At 39.0% G+C, this 19,584-nt stretch overlaps 2 protein-coding genes across 3 annotated transcripts in view; one reads left to right on the forward strand and one right to left on the reverse strand.

The window, feature by feature from the left end:
* Positions 1-6,021, reverse strand: part of LOC102809220 (sodium-coupled monocarboxylate transporter 1-like) — a 34,464-nt gene extending 28,443 nt beyond the window's left edge. The window contains exons 1-5 of the mRNA XM_006817771.3: positions 5,827-6,021; positions 3,746-3,965; positions 3,305-3,422; positions 2,903-2,970; positions 2,055-2,209 (exon numbers count right to left, since the gene is read on the reverse strand). Of these exons, the coding sequence (XP_006817834.2) occupies positions 2,055-2,209; positions 2,903-2,970; positions 3,305-3,422; positions 3,746-3,965; positions 5,827-5,954 (689 nt within the window). The 5' untranslated portion in view covers positions 5,955-6,021. The remainder of the gene's footprint in view (positions 1-2,054; positions 2,210-2,902; positions 2,971-3,304; positions 3,423-3,745; positions 3,966-5,826) is intronic.
* Positions 6,022-15,755: 9,734 nt separating this feature from the next.
* LOC102808306 (poly(A) polymerase beta-like) overlaps positions 15,756-19,584 on the forward strand; it is a 56,076-nt gene continuing 52,247 nt past the window's right edge. For both annotated transcript variants that reach the window (XM_085495635.1, XM_085495641.1), the window contains exon 1: positions 15,756-15,895. In XM_085495635.1, coding sequence (XP_085351761.1) covers positions 15,888-15,895 — 8 coding nt within the window. In that variant the 5' untranslated portion in view covers positions 15,756-15,887. The remainder of the gene's footprint in view (positions 15,896-19,584) is intronic.

Below are 19,584 nucleotides of genomic sequence, written 5' to 3' on the forward strand. Positions count from 1 at the left end.
TCCGCCCAGGGAGGGTGAGGAGCCACCACCTGGCTCTTACCTCCCTGGGGGCACGCCACTACCATCCCCTACCATGGAAGGGTATAAGCGCTTGCCCCCTGGCTGACTCTGGCTAGCGGACGATGCCCTAGGGCGTTGTGTTTTCTGTGCTTGGGGTGCCCTCCGTTTGCCCATGGCAAGACCAACTGGCTAGCGGATTCGATCTGAACCCTCTGGTTCATTGCACTCCGAAGCTCTGAGACTGTACCCACCATTCCCTGAACAAAGAGGGTGGAGGATGTCCAGTCTGCGTCACTGAGGTGGGGACGTACCCCGGCTCAGCTTGTCGGCGAAAACACGTGCGTCTAAGGCCGCATCTCGTAGCACGGTAGTGGCCCTGGCCAAGAGAGCCAGGCGACACTAGGGGGTGTTGCATGTAGATGTGCGGTGGCCTACTAGTAAAAATGTCGCCTGCTCAAGGAGGCTGGTGCGTTCTGCCTCCAAGGTCTCCAGAGTGCTGGTCACACATAATAATGTGCTCAAGCAACTCTGCCCTCAGGGCTGGACGGGTCGTCTTCAATTGGCAAAGACACCCATGGAACACGGCTATCCTCCTTTGCCAGGTTTGCCAAATTTGTGGTACCGGGGTCTGGGGAAGGAGCCTTGGAATCCGGTTGGGGGCATTTTGGTCTCATCCCATGCTATGGGGTCTGATCCCGAAACCACACCGACCGGGTAGCGTTTGGTCCAGTGGGAAGTGTTGCCTAATGTTATCCCCACCCGGGGGCCTTAAGCATTACATCCTCCGCGGCTGACCAACGCCGCCCATCAACACCGTTTGCATGCTCTGCGTCCCACTCCGCACTCAGGCGGACAGGGAGAGACTTGCCGACGGGGTTGCTTTGGATCCCGACGCCTGTGATCCCATAAGCGTTGAAGCAACCTTAGGTGGTCACTTTAGGATCAAGGGTGGGGGTATATACATCGTATCACTGGGATCGATGATACTCCGCCTCACCCCAAAAGTGTGGCTTGCCGAGTCATACAGATGGAAGACTCTGAGGGACCGCCTGGAGTACCGGCTGTATCCGACGCGAGCGAACTGCATCTCCTTTCACTTTAAATATGTGAGAGGGAGCGTGTTCGACTGTGCGTCTCATGACAGGATCGGTTCCCTCTGGGGACGCCAGTGGGTCGGTAAGAAAGGAGTCAAAACCCACAGCAGGAACCCGACACAAAGAAAAATTCGTTACAGTTGTATTGTTACCGCGTGACGAACCCTAGCTGGCTGAAAGTAGGGGGGGTTAACGTGTGCCCTGCCCTGAAAGCCCTGCCCCGAGATCGGAGACTTGGCTGCCAGCACCCTGTTGGCATTCAGTGCTCGAGGATCCAGAGAAGGACCGGTGCAATTAGCCTGAGCCTCGGCCACCCCCCAAAATAGTGGGAGAGCCGTGCCTGGGAACGGGGGTTCCCCGGAAGAGACGTGTTTGAATGCAAACATGCTTTCCTGTCTCTTCCTGCTTGCCCACCGAGGGGACACAGTGGAAACAGCTCGCTCCGACTGCGTCTGATCTACCCGGCCTGCCAGGGACGCAATGTCCCCGACAGTCCTTCGACCAAAGCCCTCAACTCTGAGGTAAACCCAGCGCCGTGCGAGGAAGGGTCCACAAAGAGACCCGCAACGGGCCCCATAGGAGGAAAGCCTCCAGGGGCACAGCCTCGCTGCAGCCGGTAAAATCGGGTAAACCATTGCCTGAAAAAACAGACTGTGAGGATGCCCTTCGATCAGTGGGGGAGACCGAAAAAAATATCAGTACCTCCGCCGTCTGGCCAGTTACTCGACGTCCCGGTACATGAAGTACCGGTAGCCGAGCGTGAGGACTTTCCACTCATGCAAAACACGCAACTCACTTTAACCGATTTGTTAACTGGACGCGCGACCTTGCTGTGACGTGGTCAGTCTCAGCGATTTTGATGGCTCTGAAAGAAAATCTCAGGCCTCAGAACTCCAGTGAAAAAAACACGCTTCCACGTAAAAACCCTGAGGATGATGTCACCAAGGTAAGGATACTCACTCAAAGAAGTTGAGTCGGCCATCTTGTTTATTGGTTTCCCAGACATATTCCATACCACCGGCTTTGATCACTCCTAGGACAATGACGGTAATGAAGGAACCAACTATGACAAAAAACTGGAAAACATCCGTCCAAATAACTGCCCTCATACCACCCTAAAAATAAAAACAATTAAACATGGTCAGAACCACAGATGCAAGACAAACTTGAATTCTCTACAGGAAAAATTGTGATACTAAAAAATGACAATAACCAAAAGGGTTTTATACTTACACTAATTTTTACCATGAATTTGCTCACCTACCAAATACTCCAACCTATTTGCATGCATGCATGCATGCATTGTTGTATTCCTTTTGTTTTTCCATTCTTTTTCATAATTGAGTAATCGCAACATTTATTTTTTTATTTTCTACCCCATCCAAGTTTCTAATGGATTATCCCCTTTTCTATCATTTTACTTTTTAGAATAATTTCTATGAAAATTATTTTTCCCAATAAAAGCTCTGAGAGGTAATTCAGGAAATAAGATTAATTAATTTCACACAGAGCACTAGCCAATGCAAGCAGGTGGTCAATTAATATCATCTTCATGTTCCAGTATAAATTAACTTGGTTCAACGAAAAATTGACACCAAAGCTATAATTATCAACTGAATTGTAGTTAAATCAGTCAAATTAATCTGACAAAACATTTCAGATGATGTGTGTGCCAAATAGAACACTAAACTGTTGCAGCTTTATGTGTTGTGGATCTCTGCTTTGCTGAGTGATAGCAATGAACCCATTTCTAGAGTTTTACGAGATATTCATAACTCCAGGTAATTCAGTTTTAAAGCAGCACTTACTATTGTTGTATAGAATGTACAAATCAATCCTGTTATAAGTACTGTCTTCCAAACAGCAAACTGAATCACTGTTGAAACAAATATAATAAAAGAATTCAGGATCTCATTGTAAATAAACAGACCACTGTGAAATCATCTACAAGGGCACATTTGTGGAATTGAAACACTTTTCAAATGAATTAAATAACATAGTTAATGGAATTTTATATAAAAATGATATGGGATAGATTATGAAGACAGAAGTCATTCCAAAGTTTCTAAACAATTTTTGCATGTGACTATAAATTAAATTTCAACAAGGTTAGAATGCATGATGTGAGGGCTGTGACATTGCAATGCTCTGCAAACCAAACCTGGTAATGAGTTATGTAATATATGCATAAACAAATAATTAGCACTAACCTGCTTCAATGGCTAAGGCGGGTCCTATCAATGTCACGGCCATGTAGAATGCAGTTTGAATTATGAATAGTATTGATGATATAATACGTAGACTAAAATGAAACCGAAGACTCATGTACTGGGAAAAAGATAACAGAAATTTCTAATTCATTTTTAATCTATTTACAACAAAAAGTATACACTTTGCTTCAAACAAATTACAAATAAATATAAATTTTCAAGGAACGAGAATCAAAGATGTCATGAAATATGCACAAAGTTTTGGCACTGGTTGCTATAGTTACAATATTTCTATATACATGTATAATCTAAATAATGCAAAATTAAATTTGGCTTAAACTGCCACAAGGTCATGAAATGAACCACTATATAAGGAATATGAATCACCATATAAGAAATATGGATAAAAGTATTTTATGTACAAGATCATGCAAATGGTACCTCATAAGCACTGGTGAGTTTGAGTCCATGGAAAACCGGAACCAGTATCAGAGCGACCACCGGAAAGACCCATAGAATGCACAGAACGTAAATAGAATACTGTGCTCCATTGACAAACGTTTCAGCTGGCATTCCCAGAATTGTAATTGGAGAGAGAAATGACACGACTAAAGACATAGCAATTGGGACACCACTCATTTCACGGTCGGCTAGCAAAAACCTACATCATAAAATAAAATAAATGCATTAAACAAAAATAGTACAAAATAGTTCATTTATTCTTAGCCATTGTTATTAGCCAATAATAAATGATATACATCATAAGACATAGTCATGTGATCATATCACGTGATATACATTGCAGCAATATGATTGGTTTACATATGTAGTTTGACCTTTGAGCACACTATTTGCCAAACATTAAAAAAATATTTTGATGAAAACAATTTTTAGTCATATTATAATAAATTCTTCTTTAATTCTTGTAGAATGAATTGACAGTAAAATTGCATTTATGTGAAACACTGTTAAAACACAGCGTAAAATATAACAAAGTATATAAATAGTACCGGTATCTCAAATTGGTATTTCAAATTTTACATAAAACTAGTGTTCCAGTTTATAATAAACCTTGGCCTTCTATTAAAGGAGATGCGAGTATAAAATTATAAGATTAGAGGGCGGTAGTCGTCACGCCAAAGATGGCGACTTTGACCGTTGCGCAGATCAACAAGTACAACTGAGACGTTTCCAAGCTTTAATTAGGTGATTTTTAGGTGATTGGAAGGTATCGAAGGAGTCACCGGCGGTATTCAGTGCAAGTCGTGCCCAGATCATCCCTCATACTTGTGATTTTCATTTGAAGAGCGCATTGGATTATGGGAAAATAAATGTTTATCAACACAAATGTTGCACGTGCTCAGTGTGACGATCACCGTGCTTTAAGAAGTTCTTACTATTATACTCAGGTTTTACATTGCTTTCAAAATTGGGCAGGGAAGTCTAATTTTCCTCAACAATGATAATTTGATGTTTATCTTGTCTTTCATTTATATACTATCTATTGATGGAATTTTGATCTAGTTATTTTACTAGTAAATGTGTTATTTTGACTTGCAATCATTTTCAAGAAGGCATTAATGTTTTTATTTTTTTATTATCAAATAATGATAAACTTTTAATAAATTATCAATGTTCTACCCTAGTTGTGGTGATAGTTGGTAGATGGTAGCTGTAGTTCTGAAAAAAATATATTTGGTGCATTTTGATTGATGGATACTGTTCCATATAAACCGCCATGATAAATACAGGGACAGTGGCTCTATGGCCAATGACAACATTTTCATTGAATGTGATGGGTACATGTTTTTTAAAATGCTCATATAAAAAAGCCCACGCTTTCCTGACAAGCTGAGAGAGAGAATGCAATGAACTGAAATGTGACTACAGCAAATCCCCAGACTAAATCATGGAGCTAAATGATTAAAAGTGAAATTGAAATCAAGGACAAAGTCTGTCTGACAATCATCAGCTAAAATATCAATTGAGTCAACTGTGCTATTATGGACAATTTTAAACGATGTCTCCAATTGTAGTATGCCTGTTTATATATAGCGTTGCCCAAGGAAAGCACAGAAGTAGTTTTGTGAACTTAATATCTGGCAGATTGCCAAAACTCAGACTCAGCATTTACTCTTTTGTTGTCTAGGCTGAATCATCGCGACGAAGTGCAGAACATGCAATATTTTTTAAACAGCACAGCATCACGCCACGGATGTTTGAATGTTGTGTGATGATTGCGTAATGTTTATACTCACATACAAATATTTATATTATATTATATTCATTGCACAAAACGCCATGTCCAATTTATTTATAGACTACTATTACGATGTTCAAGGACAGTTCGTTCACAGCGTAAACGTGCTCGAAACATCACAAAATAACATATCAAATTACGTTTAATTAGTGTTTAAGAGACAATAAAATTATAACAATAAATAAATCAAATGTACGTATTTTGACGCCGGTCATGTTGTAGTTTACAAATCTGAGGTCACGTGTAGATTCTGAATACTCACTGGCTTGTTGTGTGTTGACCTCCTCTTGCAAATGCATGATATATCCCTGTAGCTGCCGAAATCGCTAACATAGCAGAGAAAACCACGTAGTCAACAACGCCAAAGTCGTGTACTTCGGTCTGAGACATTTCGCTAGCTCAGAAAGACCGTCCTCTTCCTCTGAACACGTCGATCAATGTCACTGTGCAATGAATGTTACACGAGTACTCGTGTGTATCAGTAGTGCGACCCGGAAGTGAATTCTCATCAATGAAGCTGTTTGTATGCAGGTTGCATTGCATTGGACGGCACATTTGATGCAAGACATTGAGATAATCGGGGATGTATATGTTGTCAAGAGTTTGTGGCAAAGCTAATGCATATTACATTTGCCGTATAAATTTGTTATTGGTCTGAGCTTTATCTCAAACCGAGAGTTACGCTTTCTTGCAAGACAAAAAGCATATTATTAAGTATTTTAAAGAAGATAGTTTAGAATTATTAAAATAAAAAAGAAAAAAGTACATTCTTTTCCAAAATAAACGCGAATCTCCTGGCGAACATAGCGTTCAATTTCTGGGATGCAAATGTTGTACGCATTCGGAGGCTTTTTTAAAAATAAAACACATGTTTGAGCTTGGATTATTAACACTCACAAAACATAGAAGTAGTAGGAAACCTTGCCACCCAAGTAGCACTTTATGAAATTTTGTATCTCAACAAACTTCCCATTACTGTAATGTAGTAATATATAAATGATGAAAAAACCGTCCGTGGAACTTTAGACCAGCATAAATGGCCTGTTTTGCCACCCATCACCCGTCCTCATCAACCAATGTCTATATAACCAACTATTCGTCAAATTAAAATTTACAGTTTATTTGTACCAGCGATGTCAGCCGCCCAAAATACACCACAAATAAAATGATAATCGATGAAATGTTGGATTTTTATTTTAAATGTGTAAAAGAACAACGCTCACATTTTTTCAGTAGAATTGCTAGGCAAGTATTCGCGAGAGACTGAAAGAAATACAATTTATGTAAATGAATGCACATTCTCTAATCCTTCATTTTTGTTTCAACATAAAGATGCAGGTGCACTCAGTTCATGTGACCCTTTCCTGCGATATTTAAGATTTTTCATAACCTTTTTTTCACGGTTTTTCGAATCACAATCGTGGGGAAAGTGACGAAAAGTCCAAAATCTTGCGGAAAAAGGCAACAAATTACAAGGATGGGCACAAACAGAGCTATGGACTCACAGCTACTTAGCTGCATTGACGTCGGCTTGTTCATATACTGCCGAAAGACATCAGAATGGGCGTCAAATTTTCGTTTTCCCCGTCGTGTACTGAAATTGACATTCCCTTCAGATAGTACAATTTGAACTGTTTCGAATGATACCGAGTATGGTTTATATTAATTCGACATGTATTTTAGTACAGAAGAAGTTTTACGTAATTGCCTGAGTGTGTGTTATGGGCATGCATTGGTCTTTTTTGGTCTACTTTGATTAAAAGCCGACAGCCTGAGTACTTTTATGACGACAAATAGAATATATCAGCCGGGTTACTGGTGATTTGGCATGAAACTTCATCTTCATGTGTACTCAAGGAGTATGTGTCAAGCAACGCTGGATGGCGAACCCCGACAATGTTGAGCTGGCGTAGAATGGACATAAAGTTTACCAGCAGAATCAGGGCTGGCCGAGGATTTTTCAAAAGAGGGCTCCATGATCATTATTGACTGGACAGCCGTTTTAAAAATAACGACATACACTAGTCAACACAGTATCATCCAAATTGTTCATTGTCAAATTCATGATTAATGCCTGTAAAATTAACAAATCTGACATCCTTGTATATTTGTAGACAGTTAAACAACCTATGCCATTGTGAATGTATCGCAATGTTCCGTCTCTACAATTATCATTATGACCATTTTTATGCAGAGATACATCAATAGCGTGGTTGCATGTATGTTTGAGTCCTTACTAGTGAAACAAGCAACTCAGAGCAAATGCCCAGAATGCGACCACAGTTAATAAACGATTTTAGTTCATGTCATAAGATACAGTCGAAATCCTGAATAGTGTGGGAGAAGTATAATGCTTTCTATAGAAATATTTGTTGGATTATCGGACACAGAGTAAACTATTGTTTATAATTGATTGTCTCATAAAACAATATTATTTAGTCTCATTGTTGTTTCAAAAACCTTGGTACCGAGTCAGTCGGGAGTAATGAACTTCAGACGCGACCAAACAAATAAATTACGAATATCAGCTAGCACGAAAAGAACTTCGAGCTTTTTCTTATTATTCATTACTGAACAAAATCGTGTTTACAATTAATAAATTAATGCACTCCAGCTTGTAACAATTAGATTTTGTATACATTTAAATGTCCTGTTTCATTGAAATTCAAGCGTGTTCGTCTGACATTATAAACTAATAAAAGCGTTTTTACAAACAAAAAATATATTGATCGATCATGATACAATTCAGTTTTTTAAAAGTCATGTGCACTAACTCTATCGATACTAACTTATACATAGTAACAATCACTACACATGTACAGCATGTTTCATTTTTTTATTGAAGGAGTAATGCTCTGATTGTAATTTGCATTACAATATGTGTTCTTACTTCAGAAACATACGTGATTTTGTTCATCTCAACATGGTGGCCAACTTCATCCCCGGTATTCGTTCTCATTGGATGTGTTCTATTATACAAATTGTGTACACTGTTTACAACGAGTTTATTCGTTGCATCTAGTACTGACGCGTTCTAACGGACAATGCAACAGTGTGTCCGGAGTGCGTTACTCAGTACCCGTGCTGTCATCGTCTTCCAATGGGGATTGCGGACGATCTCTTGATTCGTCAAAGAACGGCCAATCCACTTGATAACCAATGAACCACTCGTATACATCAACACGATAAGCACACTTCTCCAGTAGACCCGAGTCACCCGATTTTGCAAGCTCTAGTATCCTACTTCGGAGACTGAAACGATAATCACCATGATTTAATAGTGTACATTGAACATTCAGACACAGGCGTACATACAGACATCGATGTCAATAATTAATCGCCCCTAAGTAGGTACCCAACCTTATCTGACGTAAAATGACGAAATGCCCAATTACTGGTGTTCAATTGCCAACGCGGTAATTCAAAACAATTACATTCACGTTTTTAGTAAATTTAAAAAAAGAGGGACATTGATTTAACAAAATATCCGGGTCCACAATTATGTTTGACGCAGTACCATTTCCACAATGATTCAGTAACTCCCGCGTTCTGATTAAAATCCGATGTAGGTATATAGTGTTTTTTTTTTTCATATATTTTAAGTTGTTATTTTTTAATTTAATATATTATCATGATTTATATTTCAGTCAGTTTGACAGTGGTTGCCATGACATATACTGATAAAGGTTAATGACAAGACCAGATGGCGAGCTGGTCGAAATCAACCAAAAACATCTTATGACTCTGCAGTTTTTAAGATACAATACAGTAGCTGTAATCCTAAACCAATTTTGTTTGCGATTTTAACTAAGGTGGTATCTTTGTGGAATGTTAGTGCGAGACTATTACCCCATCATATTAGTTGGTGTTGACAATATATAGAAGTGTTTTTTTCTAGACAGCTTGACGAGTAATTAATTGATTATGATGTGTAAAACTTTCATGTGATTGGTTGTTTGTTTGAAGGCAAGGCCTTGGAGTCTCTTATACTGATTGTAATTGGTTAAGGAGTGACAAGAAATAAAGAGTGATTTAATGCTGTCTCGGGTGAAAACCAGGGACTTGGCAGAGAATCGTTTGGGAACATGAATGGAGCTCGTGTGTGTTTTTGTCAGCCTAGCGTGGAAACGACCGAATCCCGGTTACCTAAGTGAAAGGTTTTTAACCATCAAAAATACCTATCACGTCACTAAATATCATTTCAAAACAAAAATCTGGGCGCTTACGTACATACAATTCAATATTACAAAAAAAAAACGGTAAAAACAATAGAAAAAACCAGCAATACATTACATTACTGAACAATAGGGTTAGGATTCTGAAAAGAGTTCAACGTCCTTGAGTTACACAGTGTCAGTTACAGTGTCCAGCGAGCAGTACTCTAAGCAATACACAGATAGCTAAAGTCAAAGTCTATAAGCGTCTTCTCTTGTCGCGTTAGTCCGGGTCGTTCTTTATCATCTTCTTGTCTTTAATGTCGCCCAATTCTTAATTATACAGTTCTATACGATACTCGTCCTTCATAAGGGGTTCAGAGGTCTTCATCTCTTCAGCGTCGTACATCGGTGTCGTTCGGTAAAGCCGTTAGTCGTCAAGCGCAGTTTCCGAGTCGTCTCTGCCATCGAGCCAGTTAGTTCGGTTCGCAAGAAAGACACACCTTCGCCATTCACTTCTCTTCACAGGATGTCAATGTGTGTTAAACACCTGCCCGGGATCTCCACTCACGTATCAGGGGTAAAATCTCTTCTCTCGAGGTTCTCCAAACTTGTCAGGGGGGAAACTCGTCTCGTCTCTCTATCTCGTCCCCTTGAGGTACGGGATCGGGAAAGTCACTTTAACTTTACAGTCAAATAAGGCACACACAACGAAATACGTTTCAACTCTCGTCTTAGTCGATCTTTTGGAGCACTCTATAAGACACAGCGCCCTGGGGAAAAGTCCCCAAGACTCTCACAAGGCTGAACCAAGACTCGCCCAAGACTGGACTGCCTCAAGGCTCGCCCCCGGACTGGACTCTCGACTGCACTCTCTCTACTGCGTCTATCGTGCTGTGCTCCCCAAGACCAACTCAAACTCTCTTTATTCATTTTCAAAACTCTAACCAATTACAAAGCAGTAAAAAGACTCTAAGGCGTAACCTTCAATCATAAATCCAATCACACTAAGTACTGAATACGTCATATCTTTTGATTAATCGTTCACTACATTAATAACTACGGATATAAACTGTCAAAATGAGTAGTCTAAAAAGCGGCGGTTATCTGGTAATTAGTTCCAAATCACTGAGCCAAGTTCCGTCCAAAACTTCAAATAGACCTAAACGATGACGGACATAACACAGCAATTCGCTCGTAATCAACTAATTAAGTCGGTTAACAGATACGCAAAAACAAATTCATGACAATATTTTGGTTTTACTTGCCGTTATTAAAACCTTAATAACGGCTAGCAAAACCATAAAAGTATTCATAAATAAAATAAAATAAAATAAAATCGGATTTTAATCAGTTAATTACAACAGGTGCCCCAATAAAGTCTGATGTGCAATTTATGCCAACCCACATTTCCAGGCATATCTCTGTTGAAGTTTTCTGTGCGATCTCTTCACGATACAGCTCTTCGTTACGGCTAAGAAATGCACAAGACTGAAATGAGAATTGGGTATTTAGATTGAATTCTCGACCTACTCACATAACGTAAAGTGACGTGTTCTCATGTCGTATCGTATCATATCACATGCAGGTGACATTAATAAAACATGTCGGAAATGGTATATGTATGTAACATAAAACACATCTAACTCTGTCGCACGGACTTTACAAACTGTCAGTGAAACATTAAAAGTACCTCACATTCTTCCTCGCTAGTCTCTTCATTTGGTAAGTAATGGGGTATAGCAAGGATAGCGTATTTTCGAACAAATTTCTCCACGGTTGCCCTGTTCAGCATATTTACTAGTGTGTGCGAAAAGACAACTACTAGTACATTTTATTCTTCTCTGATATACCATAGAACTATAGAACGAGAAACCGAAATAACGCGCGGTGTGTGTTTATTCTATCTGACGTTTACAACTTCAATTATAGAACTAAATACGCGTTTTCCAACCAAACATTACGGGTTAGATTATTCTTGTATCGTCGTATATGATATATGTCCCTCTATGGTTGCCACCAGTGACCTAATATGCATCTTGGCCGAAGTTGTGGAAATACTGCGGCATGGGTTATATAAGTAGTTATTATAGCATGGGTTATTATAGTATTATATTACCTAAAATGCGCCCGCAATGTTGCATCATAGCCCAACGAATAAAGCTATAATACCAAATCATCCTTCAGCGTGTTGATAAGTTTTATGTTCCATCGAATATGTGCACTATAATTCTGGCATGTTGTCACTATTACATCTCTTTGTTGTACTACTAGAGAGCACAAATTGTAGATGCTGGGACCGCCATTAAATAAATAATAATATCATAAATACTAAATTTATACAGCACTTGACTCCATCACAATGTAATGTTCTAAGGCACTAAAGTTACACCATATTGTACAAAACATTAAGTTCTTGGTTGGAGCATTGACGTCTCTCTGGATAAGAAATATACAAAACATATTATTTCAGAATAATAATGGACACCTTGAACAATAATTCAGGGTTTATATGCTCATCTGAGTAAAAGAAATCTATCAAGGGATTCAATACAAGTATTCTACCAAAAACGTCAACACAAGATATCCATCAAGGGATTCAATACAAGTAATTTACCAAGGAATCCGATACAAGTAATCAACCAAGCGACCCAATGCAAATACTAGTAATCTACAAAGCGATTAAAGCGGGGAAGTCGTCACCTGCGCATGAGTCAGATGGCCATAGCGTGTCATTGTTTACAAACAAGCGTCTACCCATGAGCCTTTGCGTTTTTAAAGTGTGTTGTTATCCTCGCTTGGGACCCAATTCCCACGCGTGTACAGGTTACGACTCTCCCGCTTAAAATACAATTAGTCTTTCAAGGGACCGAACACAAACAATCTAACAAGCGAACCAATACAAGTAATCTACCAAGGAAACCTACAAGAGTTCAACACTTCAATACAAGTAATCCACCAATGGATCCAATACATGTAATCCACCAATGGATCCAATACAAGTAATCTATCAAGGAAACCTACAAGTGTTCAACACTTCAATACAAGTAATCCACCAATGGATTCAATACAAGTAATCTACCAAGGAAACCTACAAGTGTTCAACACTTCAATACAAGTAATCTACCAATGGATCCAATACAAGTAATCCACCAATGGATTCAATACAAGTAATCTACCAATGTATCCAATACAAGTAATCTACCAAGGAAACCTACAAGTGTTCAACACTTCAATACAAGTAATCCACCAATGGATCCAATACAAGTAATCCACCAATGGATCCAATACAAGTAATCTACCAAAGAAACCTACAAGTGTTCAACACTTCAATACAAGTAATCAACCAATGGATCCAATACAAGTAATCTACCAATGGATCCAATACAAGTAATCTACCAAAGAAACCTACAAGTGTTCAACACTTCAATACAAGTAATCCACCAATGGATCCAATACATGTAATCCACCAATGGATCCAATACAAGTAATCTACCAAGGAAACCTACAAGTGTGCAACACTTCAATACAATTAATCCACCAATGGATCCAATACAAGTAATCCACCAATGGATCCAATACATGTAATCCACCAATGGATCCAATACGAGTAATCTACCATGGAAACCTACAAGTGTTCAACACTTCAATACAAGTAATCCACCAATGGATCCAATACATGTAATCCACCAATGGATCCAATACATGTAATCCACCAATGAATCCAATACAAGTAATCCACCAATGGATCCAATACAAGTAATCCACCAATGGATTCAATACATGTAATCCACCAATGGATCCAATACAAGTAATCCACCAATGGATCCAATACAAGTAATCCACCAATGGATCCAATACATGTAATCCACCAATGGATTCAATACAAGTAATCCACCAATGGATCCAATACAAGTAATCCACCAATGGATCCAATACATGTAATCCACCAATGGATCCAATACAAGTAATCCACCAATGGATTCAATACAAGTAATCCACCAATGGGTCCAATACAAGTAATCCACCAATGGATCCAATACAAGTAATCCATCAATGGATCCAATACAAGTAATCCACCAAAGGATCCAATACAAGTAATCCACCAATGGATCCAATACATGTAATCCACCAATGGATTCAATACAAGTAATCCACCAATGGATCCAATACAAGTAATCCACCAATGGATTCAATACATGTAATCCACCAATGGATTCAATACAAGTAATCCACCAATGGGTCCAATACAAGTAATCCACCAATGGATCCAATACAAGTAATCTACCAATGGATCCAATACAAGTAATCTACCAAGAAAACCTACAAGTGTTCAACACTTCAATACAAGTAATCCACCAATGGATCCAATACATGTAATCCACCAATGGATCCAATACAAGTAATCTACCAAGGAAACCTACAAGTGTGCAACACTTCAATACAATTAATCCACCAATGGATCCAATACAAGTAATCCACCAATGGATCCAATACATGTAATCCACCAATGGATCCAATACAAGTAATCTACCAAGGAAACCTACAAGTGTTCAACACTTCAATACAAGTAATCCACCAATGGATCCAATACATGTAATCCACCAATGGATCCAATACATGTAATCCACCAATAAATCCAATACAAGTAATCCACCAATGGATCCAATACAAGTAATCCACCAATGAATTCAATAATGTAATCCACCAATGGATCCAATACAAGTAATCCACCAATGGATCCAATACAAGTAATCCACCAATGGATCCAACACATGTAATCCACCAATGGATTCAATACAAGTAATCCACCAATGGATCCAATACAAGTAATCCACCAATGGATCCAATACATGTAATCCACCAATGGATCCAATACAAGCAATCCACCAATGGATTCAATACAAGTAATCCACCAATGGGTCCAATACAAGTAATCCACCAATGGATCCAATACAAGTAATCCACCAATGGATCCAATACAAGTAATCCACCAAAGGATCCAATACAAGTAATCCACCAATGGATTCAATACATGTAATCCACGGATGGATCCAATACAAGTAATCCACCAATGGATTCAATACATGTAATCCACGAATGGTTCCAATACAAGTAATCCTCCAATGGATTCAATACAAGTAATCTACGAAGTGGTTCGATACAAGTAATCTACGAAGTGGTTCGATACAAGTAATCTACGAAGTGGTTCGATACAAGTAATCTACAAATAGAAAACAAGTCAGACGAATAAGAAAGTTGAAACCAAAAATCTATTTTTTTCATGATATACAAGTTTGGCACACTTAGGCCTCCCTGCCCCACGATTATTAAATTTATCGCAATTTTGTCTATCCCATCCCATAAACATTTTAAAATGACTTTATGAACCTCCTGTATTGTAATTGATATATGTAAATTGTGACATACTAAACGTCTTTATTATTTGTACTTTACCGAATAATGAAAATTTTCTTATTTTCCATTGGTTTAGTATAATTTTCATACTGTTAATTGACTTGTTTATTTTAAAAAGGATATGGTCTATCAGCTCAGGGAGAACCTTTTCCAGATGATTTGCCAGACATTTTGAAGCAAGTTTCACATCTACATTCATTAATGAAATTCGCCGCCAAGTTTTCAGATATAGTCTTCTCGTCCTAGTTTCTCAATTAAATTATTCATACTCTGTTTCTGTGATATAGAAAATTCATTCTTCTCTGATGCATCAACGACCATTTTCCCCGCTGTCGGCCAGTAGGCACCTGTTGTAAAATTCGATAGGGTCAGTCCATCATTCCCTTGGCTTTTGTTTGCTTTCATACTGTTTAATATACTAGTATTGAATACGTCGACTATATAAAATTTCCCTAAGTTGTTTAATACATGATTTTTTCCTATTAGCCTTCTGAACGCCCAAAGTATTTATTTTCAGTGTTGGGCAATGTGTACTTTTACTCCCGAAATACAAACAAACATGTACAAGAACGCCACCAACCTAGTTTACCAACAAACCTTCGCAATGCATCACGGGACAGTTGATCTTCAAAATGTCCGCCATTGTGTTTGCATGCTGTTAGCGTTAATATTTTTAAAAAACAATAGTGAAACTCTTTCCTTATTTGGCAATAAGATGGACTGGAAAGTGTAAGGATGTTAAGAAGATAAAATGACCAGGTATGTTATTAAATTCTGCGATAGTTGTAAATGTGTTCATACTTCAACGTGACCGGAAATGGCCATGTCGGAGTGACCTCTTTGTTGTACAAACACCCCGCACTTGATTGATTGTCGGAGAACTCGGATACATTAACAATAAAACATCACAGAAGATGGTATTAATCTGTGCGAAGTTTTTAGTTCATGCATATTGTAGTTTATGTTATCTTGCATCAATTATAAACTTTGATATGTTGTCATTGCGTTCGTTTCATTCTGGTGTGCTATGACACAAACTTGCAACGTCCATATTGCAATGTGACGAAGCCGTTAGTGCAAAAAACTCTCGTTGGTTTATAATGTGTCTGATCTCCGGCCGAGTGTATATGCTACAAATGAATTTTAGTTGTGTAAGAATAATCTCCTGCAACTAGTAATGTAATAAAATCAACGGATTCACTGTGAGTTACTGTTGGGGGCAGCCATTTTAAAGCCTTGATAAACACAAGGATTACAAGTCGTTTGGACCCCTCGCCGTTTGGACCCCAGGACGATTAGACCCCTTGACGTTTCGACCCCTCAACGGTATAACCGCTTGATGTCACACTCCTCAACATTTGCACCCATTTTATTTGTCAAAAGTTGCAACATTTTACTGGATAAAACTAGAAGATACCTGACTTTGGCAACAGAATCGCGAATTACGGCGATCCCTCGACGGTTGAACCCTTTGTCGTCACAACCCCAAACGTTTGAACCCACTCTTATTACGAATATGAATACTGCCCGATCAAAAGCAACAACCACTTTACTGTATAAAATTAGTTGATAATAAAAAAAATGGCAACAGAGTTGCAAATTACAGCGGCTATCTTTTCTGATCGATGCCTGGGCGTTGGAGAGAGTTCAGTCGGCCATGTTGTTTACTATCGCAAGGCTATTGTTTAGCAATAGGACTATACCATTTGATTCTTAGGGACGGCAATATAGTCAATTAACACATTTCTTTTTTGTTTTGTTTTCAGGAAAAAGTCAATGTTCTTTTCCGTGTAAAGCTGTGATTATGTAACCTTACCCCAATCAAAATAGTTAGGTGAAAATACGAGAAACATATTTACAGCCGGTACATAGTGGCTGTCATTACAATGGACCCTTGCTAAGTTGTGGGTGTCGGGATCCAAGCAAAAACCACGACATATCAAGGGTCGCGACTTTCCGAAGGGGCTCTGTCGGGTTCATTTCCGGGGCCAAGACAACTTGTTGTAGAAATCCGAATTCAAGTAGGGAATAGACTGCAATGTTCAATAAACACACTAGCAAACATATACAAAGTTGCATATGCTAAGCTTATTTCGTATTTTTCATGATGCCGATCGAGTGGACGAACGTGAAACTTTAGTCCACTGAAACAAAGCACGTCGGTTCACGTGTTTGACCCAGCAGACAACATCGGCATGGATCTATTAACACATTTTTGTTTTCTTTTCAGGAAAAGGTCATTTTTTCTCTTGTTTAAGACTGTATTGATTATATGTCACACTATTTCAAACGGTGGTGCCGACGATGCCGTGCCGACAAAGGATAGTGAGTCACACCTCTACTGCTTAGTTATTAACAGCTTATTTATTATATACGAAATGAATCAAATACGAAAAAAGTAATTTAAATAAAAAAATACGCGAGTGAATCAAGTACCAAAAAATACGAGAGTGAACCAAGTACGAAAAAATACACGAGTATTTTAAATAAAAAAAATACGCGAGTGAACCAGTTACGAAAAATACGCTAGTGATTTAAATAAAAAAATAAGCGAGTGAACCAAGTACGAAAAAGAACACGAGTAATTTAAATAAAAAAAATACGCGAGCGAACCAAGTACAAAAAAATACGAGAGTGAATCAATTACGAAAAATACACTAGTAATTTAATAAAAAAAAATACGCGAGTGAACCAAGTACAAAAAAATACGAGAGTGAACCAAGTACGAAAATATACGCGAGTATTTTAAATAAAAAAATACGCGAGTGAACCAATTACGAAAAAAATTCGCGAGTAATTTAAATAAAAAAATATGCGAGCGAACAAAGTACAAAATAATACGAGAGTTAATCAATTACGAAAAATACGCTAGTAATTTAAATAAAAAAATACGCGAGTGAACCAACTACTGGTTTTCTTCCTCGATCGTTGGACCATTCAATTTACTGAACCTTCTTAATAGTTTCGAAATACTTATTGCCTTGTCGTCGTACTTTTGCCATTGAGCAGAGATACGTCCTTCGTTTGTGCGGTACGTGGCCCTCTGGTAGTTCGGAATCTTCGACTCTCTCACTAAACGCGATTGTATGGTAGTTAGCCTGGCTTCTTGGTACAGTAGTGGGATCAAAACGTAAAACTGTAATTCGCTGCGGTTAGCCTTTCCATTTATCCTTCGATGCCATCCTTCGACGTGATTGTTGGTTCTGATGCTTTTTTTTAAAAATGCACCACGACGCGATTGGAAAAACTCGGCTTTCTATCCAGGTGGTATGGACATAACGCATCAACTCCTTGAATTCCGTCGTCGCATTTTCTTCTAACTCTCTAAACATGGGCTCGATGTGTTCCTGCGGCAGGAATGGTAGCGCCATAATTTTTCTGATAAATCTAAGTACTGATCCCTTCCGGTTATACACCGACTGTAAACCTACTTGCTTCACTTTGCGGCCTATTGCCTGTGTCAAATGAAAAACGCATCCTTGGATTCTTAGTTCAGAGAAGACAGAACGTACTGCACGCCACATCCCTGCTTCGAAATCCATAACGCATGCCTTCGCCTTGAATCCGGGTACTGCGATTCTAATTGCTCTAAATACTGATTCGTAATCTCTTGATTCTCGGCGGGACATCAAACAATACACTAACGGATTTTGCTTCAGGTCATTCTCTTCGTCACCTTTGATAGAACCGTGAATAGAAAAAAGCTGGTAAAATGGACGTCTAACGATCTTGAAAGTAACGTCCATGTACCACGAACGCGCCTTGCGTAGTACATGGAGCTGGGCCGGAGTATAAAAAATTAGGTGTCGCGCGCCCTCGATTACTACATTGTTCTGCAAAAAATCTTCAGGCAGGAATGATTCGGCTAACTCGAAATCTAAATCTCGGGGCTCTTTTGGTCGCGTCTTTTCTCTGGTATGGTTTGCTGCTCTGGTCAAGTTGGCTGGGACAGGTAAACTATATGGTGGGTCTTCGGGATGCGCATTCTTCACCATAATCTCCTCCATGATGTCAGCTGATGAACGAAAAACTGTTTCCTTGGCTATCTTTTTTACTTTTACAATCGTTTTCATTCTTTTGGCCGTACCGGGTTCACCTGCATGGTTGTGGGCATGTAATCCTCTAGTGAAGTTATCCCCCGAATGGGACACCGAAGCACGACATTGTATACGGGAGGTTCGCTGGCTGCATCTCCATGCTGTAACCGTCCTATTCTTCGTCGATTTAGAATGGTAGGAGTATCCGCTACTGTCAGTTAGCATAGTTTTCCCTCGTTTCGATGCTCCTTCCACGAGTTCGTATGTAACGCGATGCTCCTCTAACGTGATTAGTCCCCGTTCAGGCACAGCCTGAAAAGGGGACTTATAATTCAGGTTTTGTCTTTTTTCCGTCTCCAACATTTTCTCAGAAATTCTACAGCAGGTATCAGTGAAACTTGGCAGGTTGAT

The sequence above is a fragment of the Saccoglossus kowalevskii genome, chromosome 2, assembly GCF_978046115.1.
Source record: "Saccoglossus kowalevskii chromosome 2, keSacKowa6.1, whole genome shotgun sequence".
NCBI lineage: Eukaryota > Metazoa > Hemichordata > Enteropneusta > Harrimaniidae > Saccoglossus > Saccoglossus kowalevskii.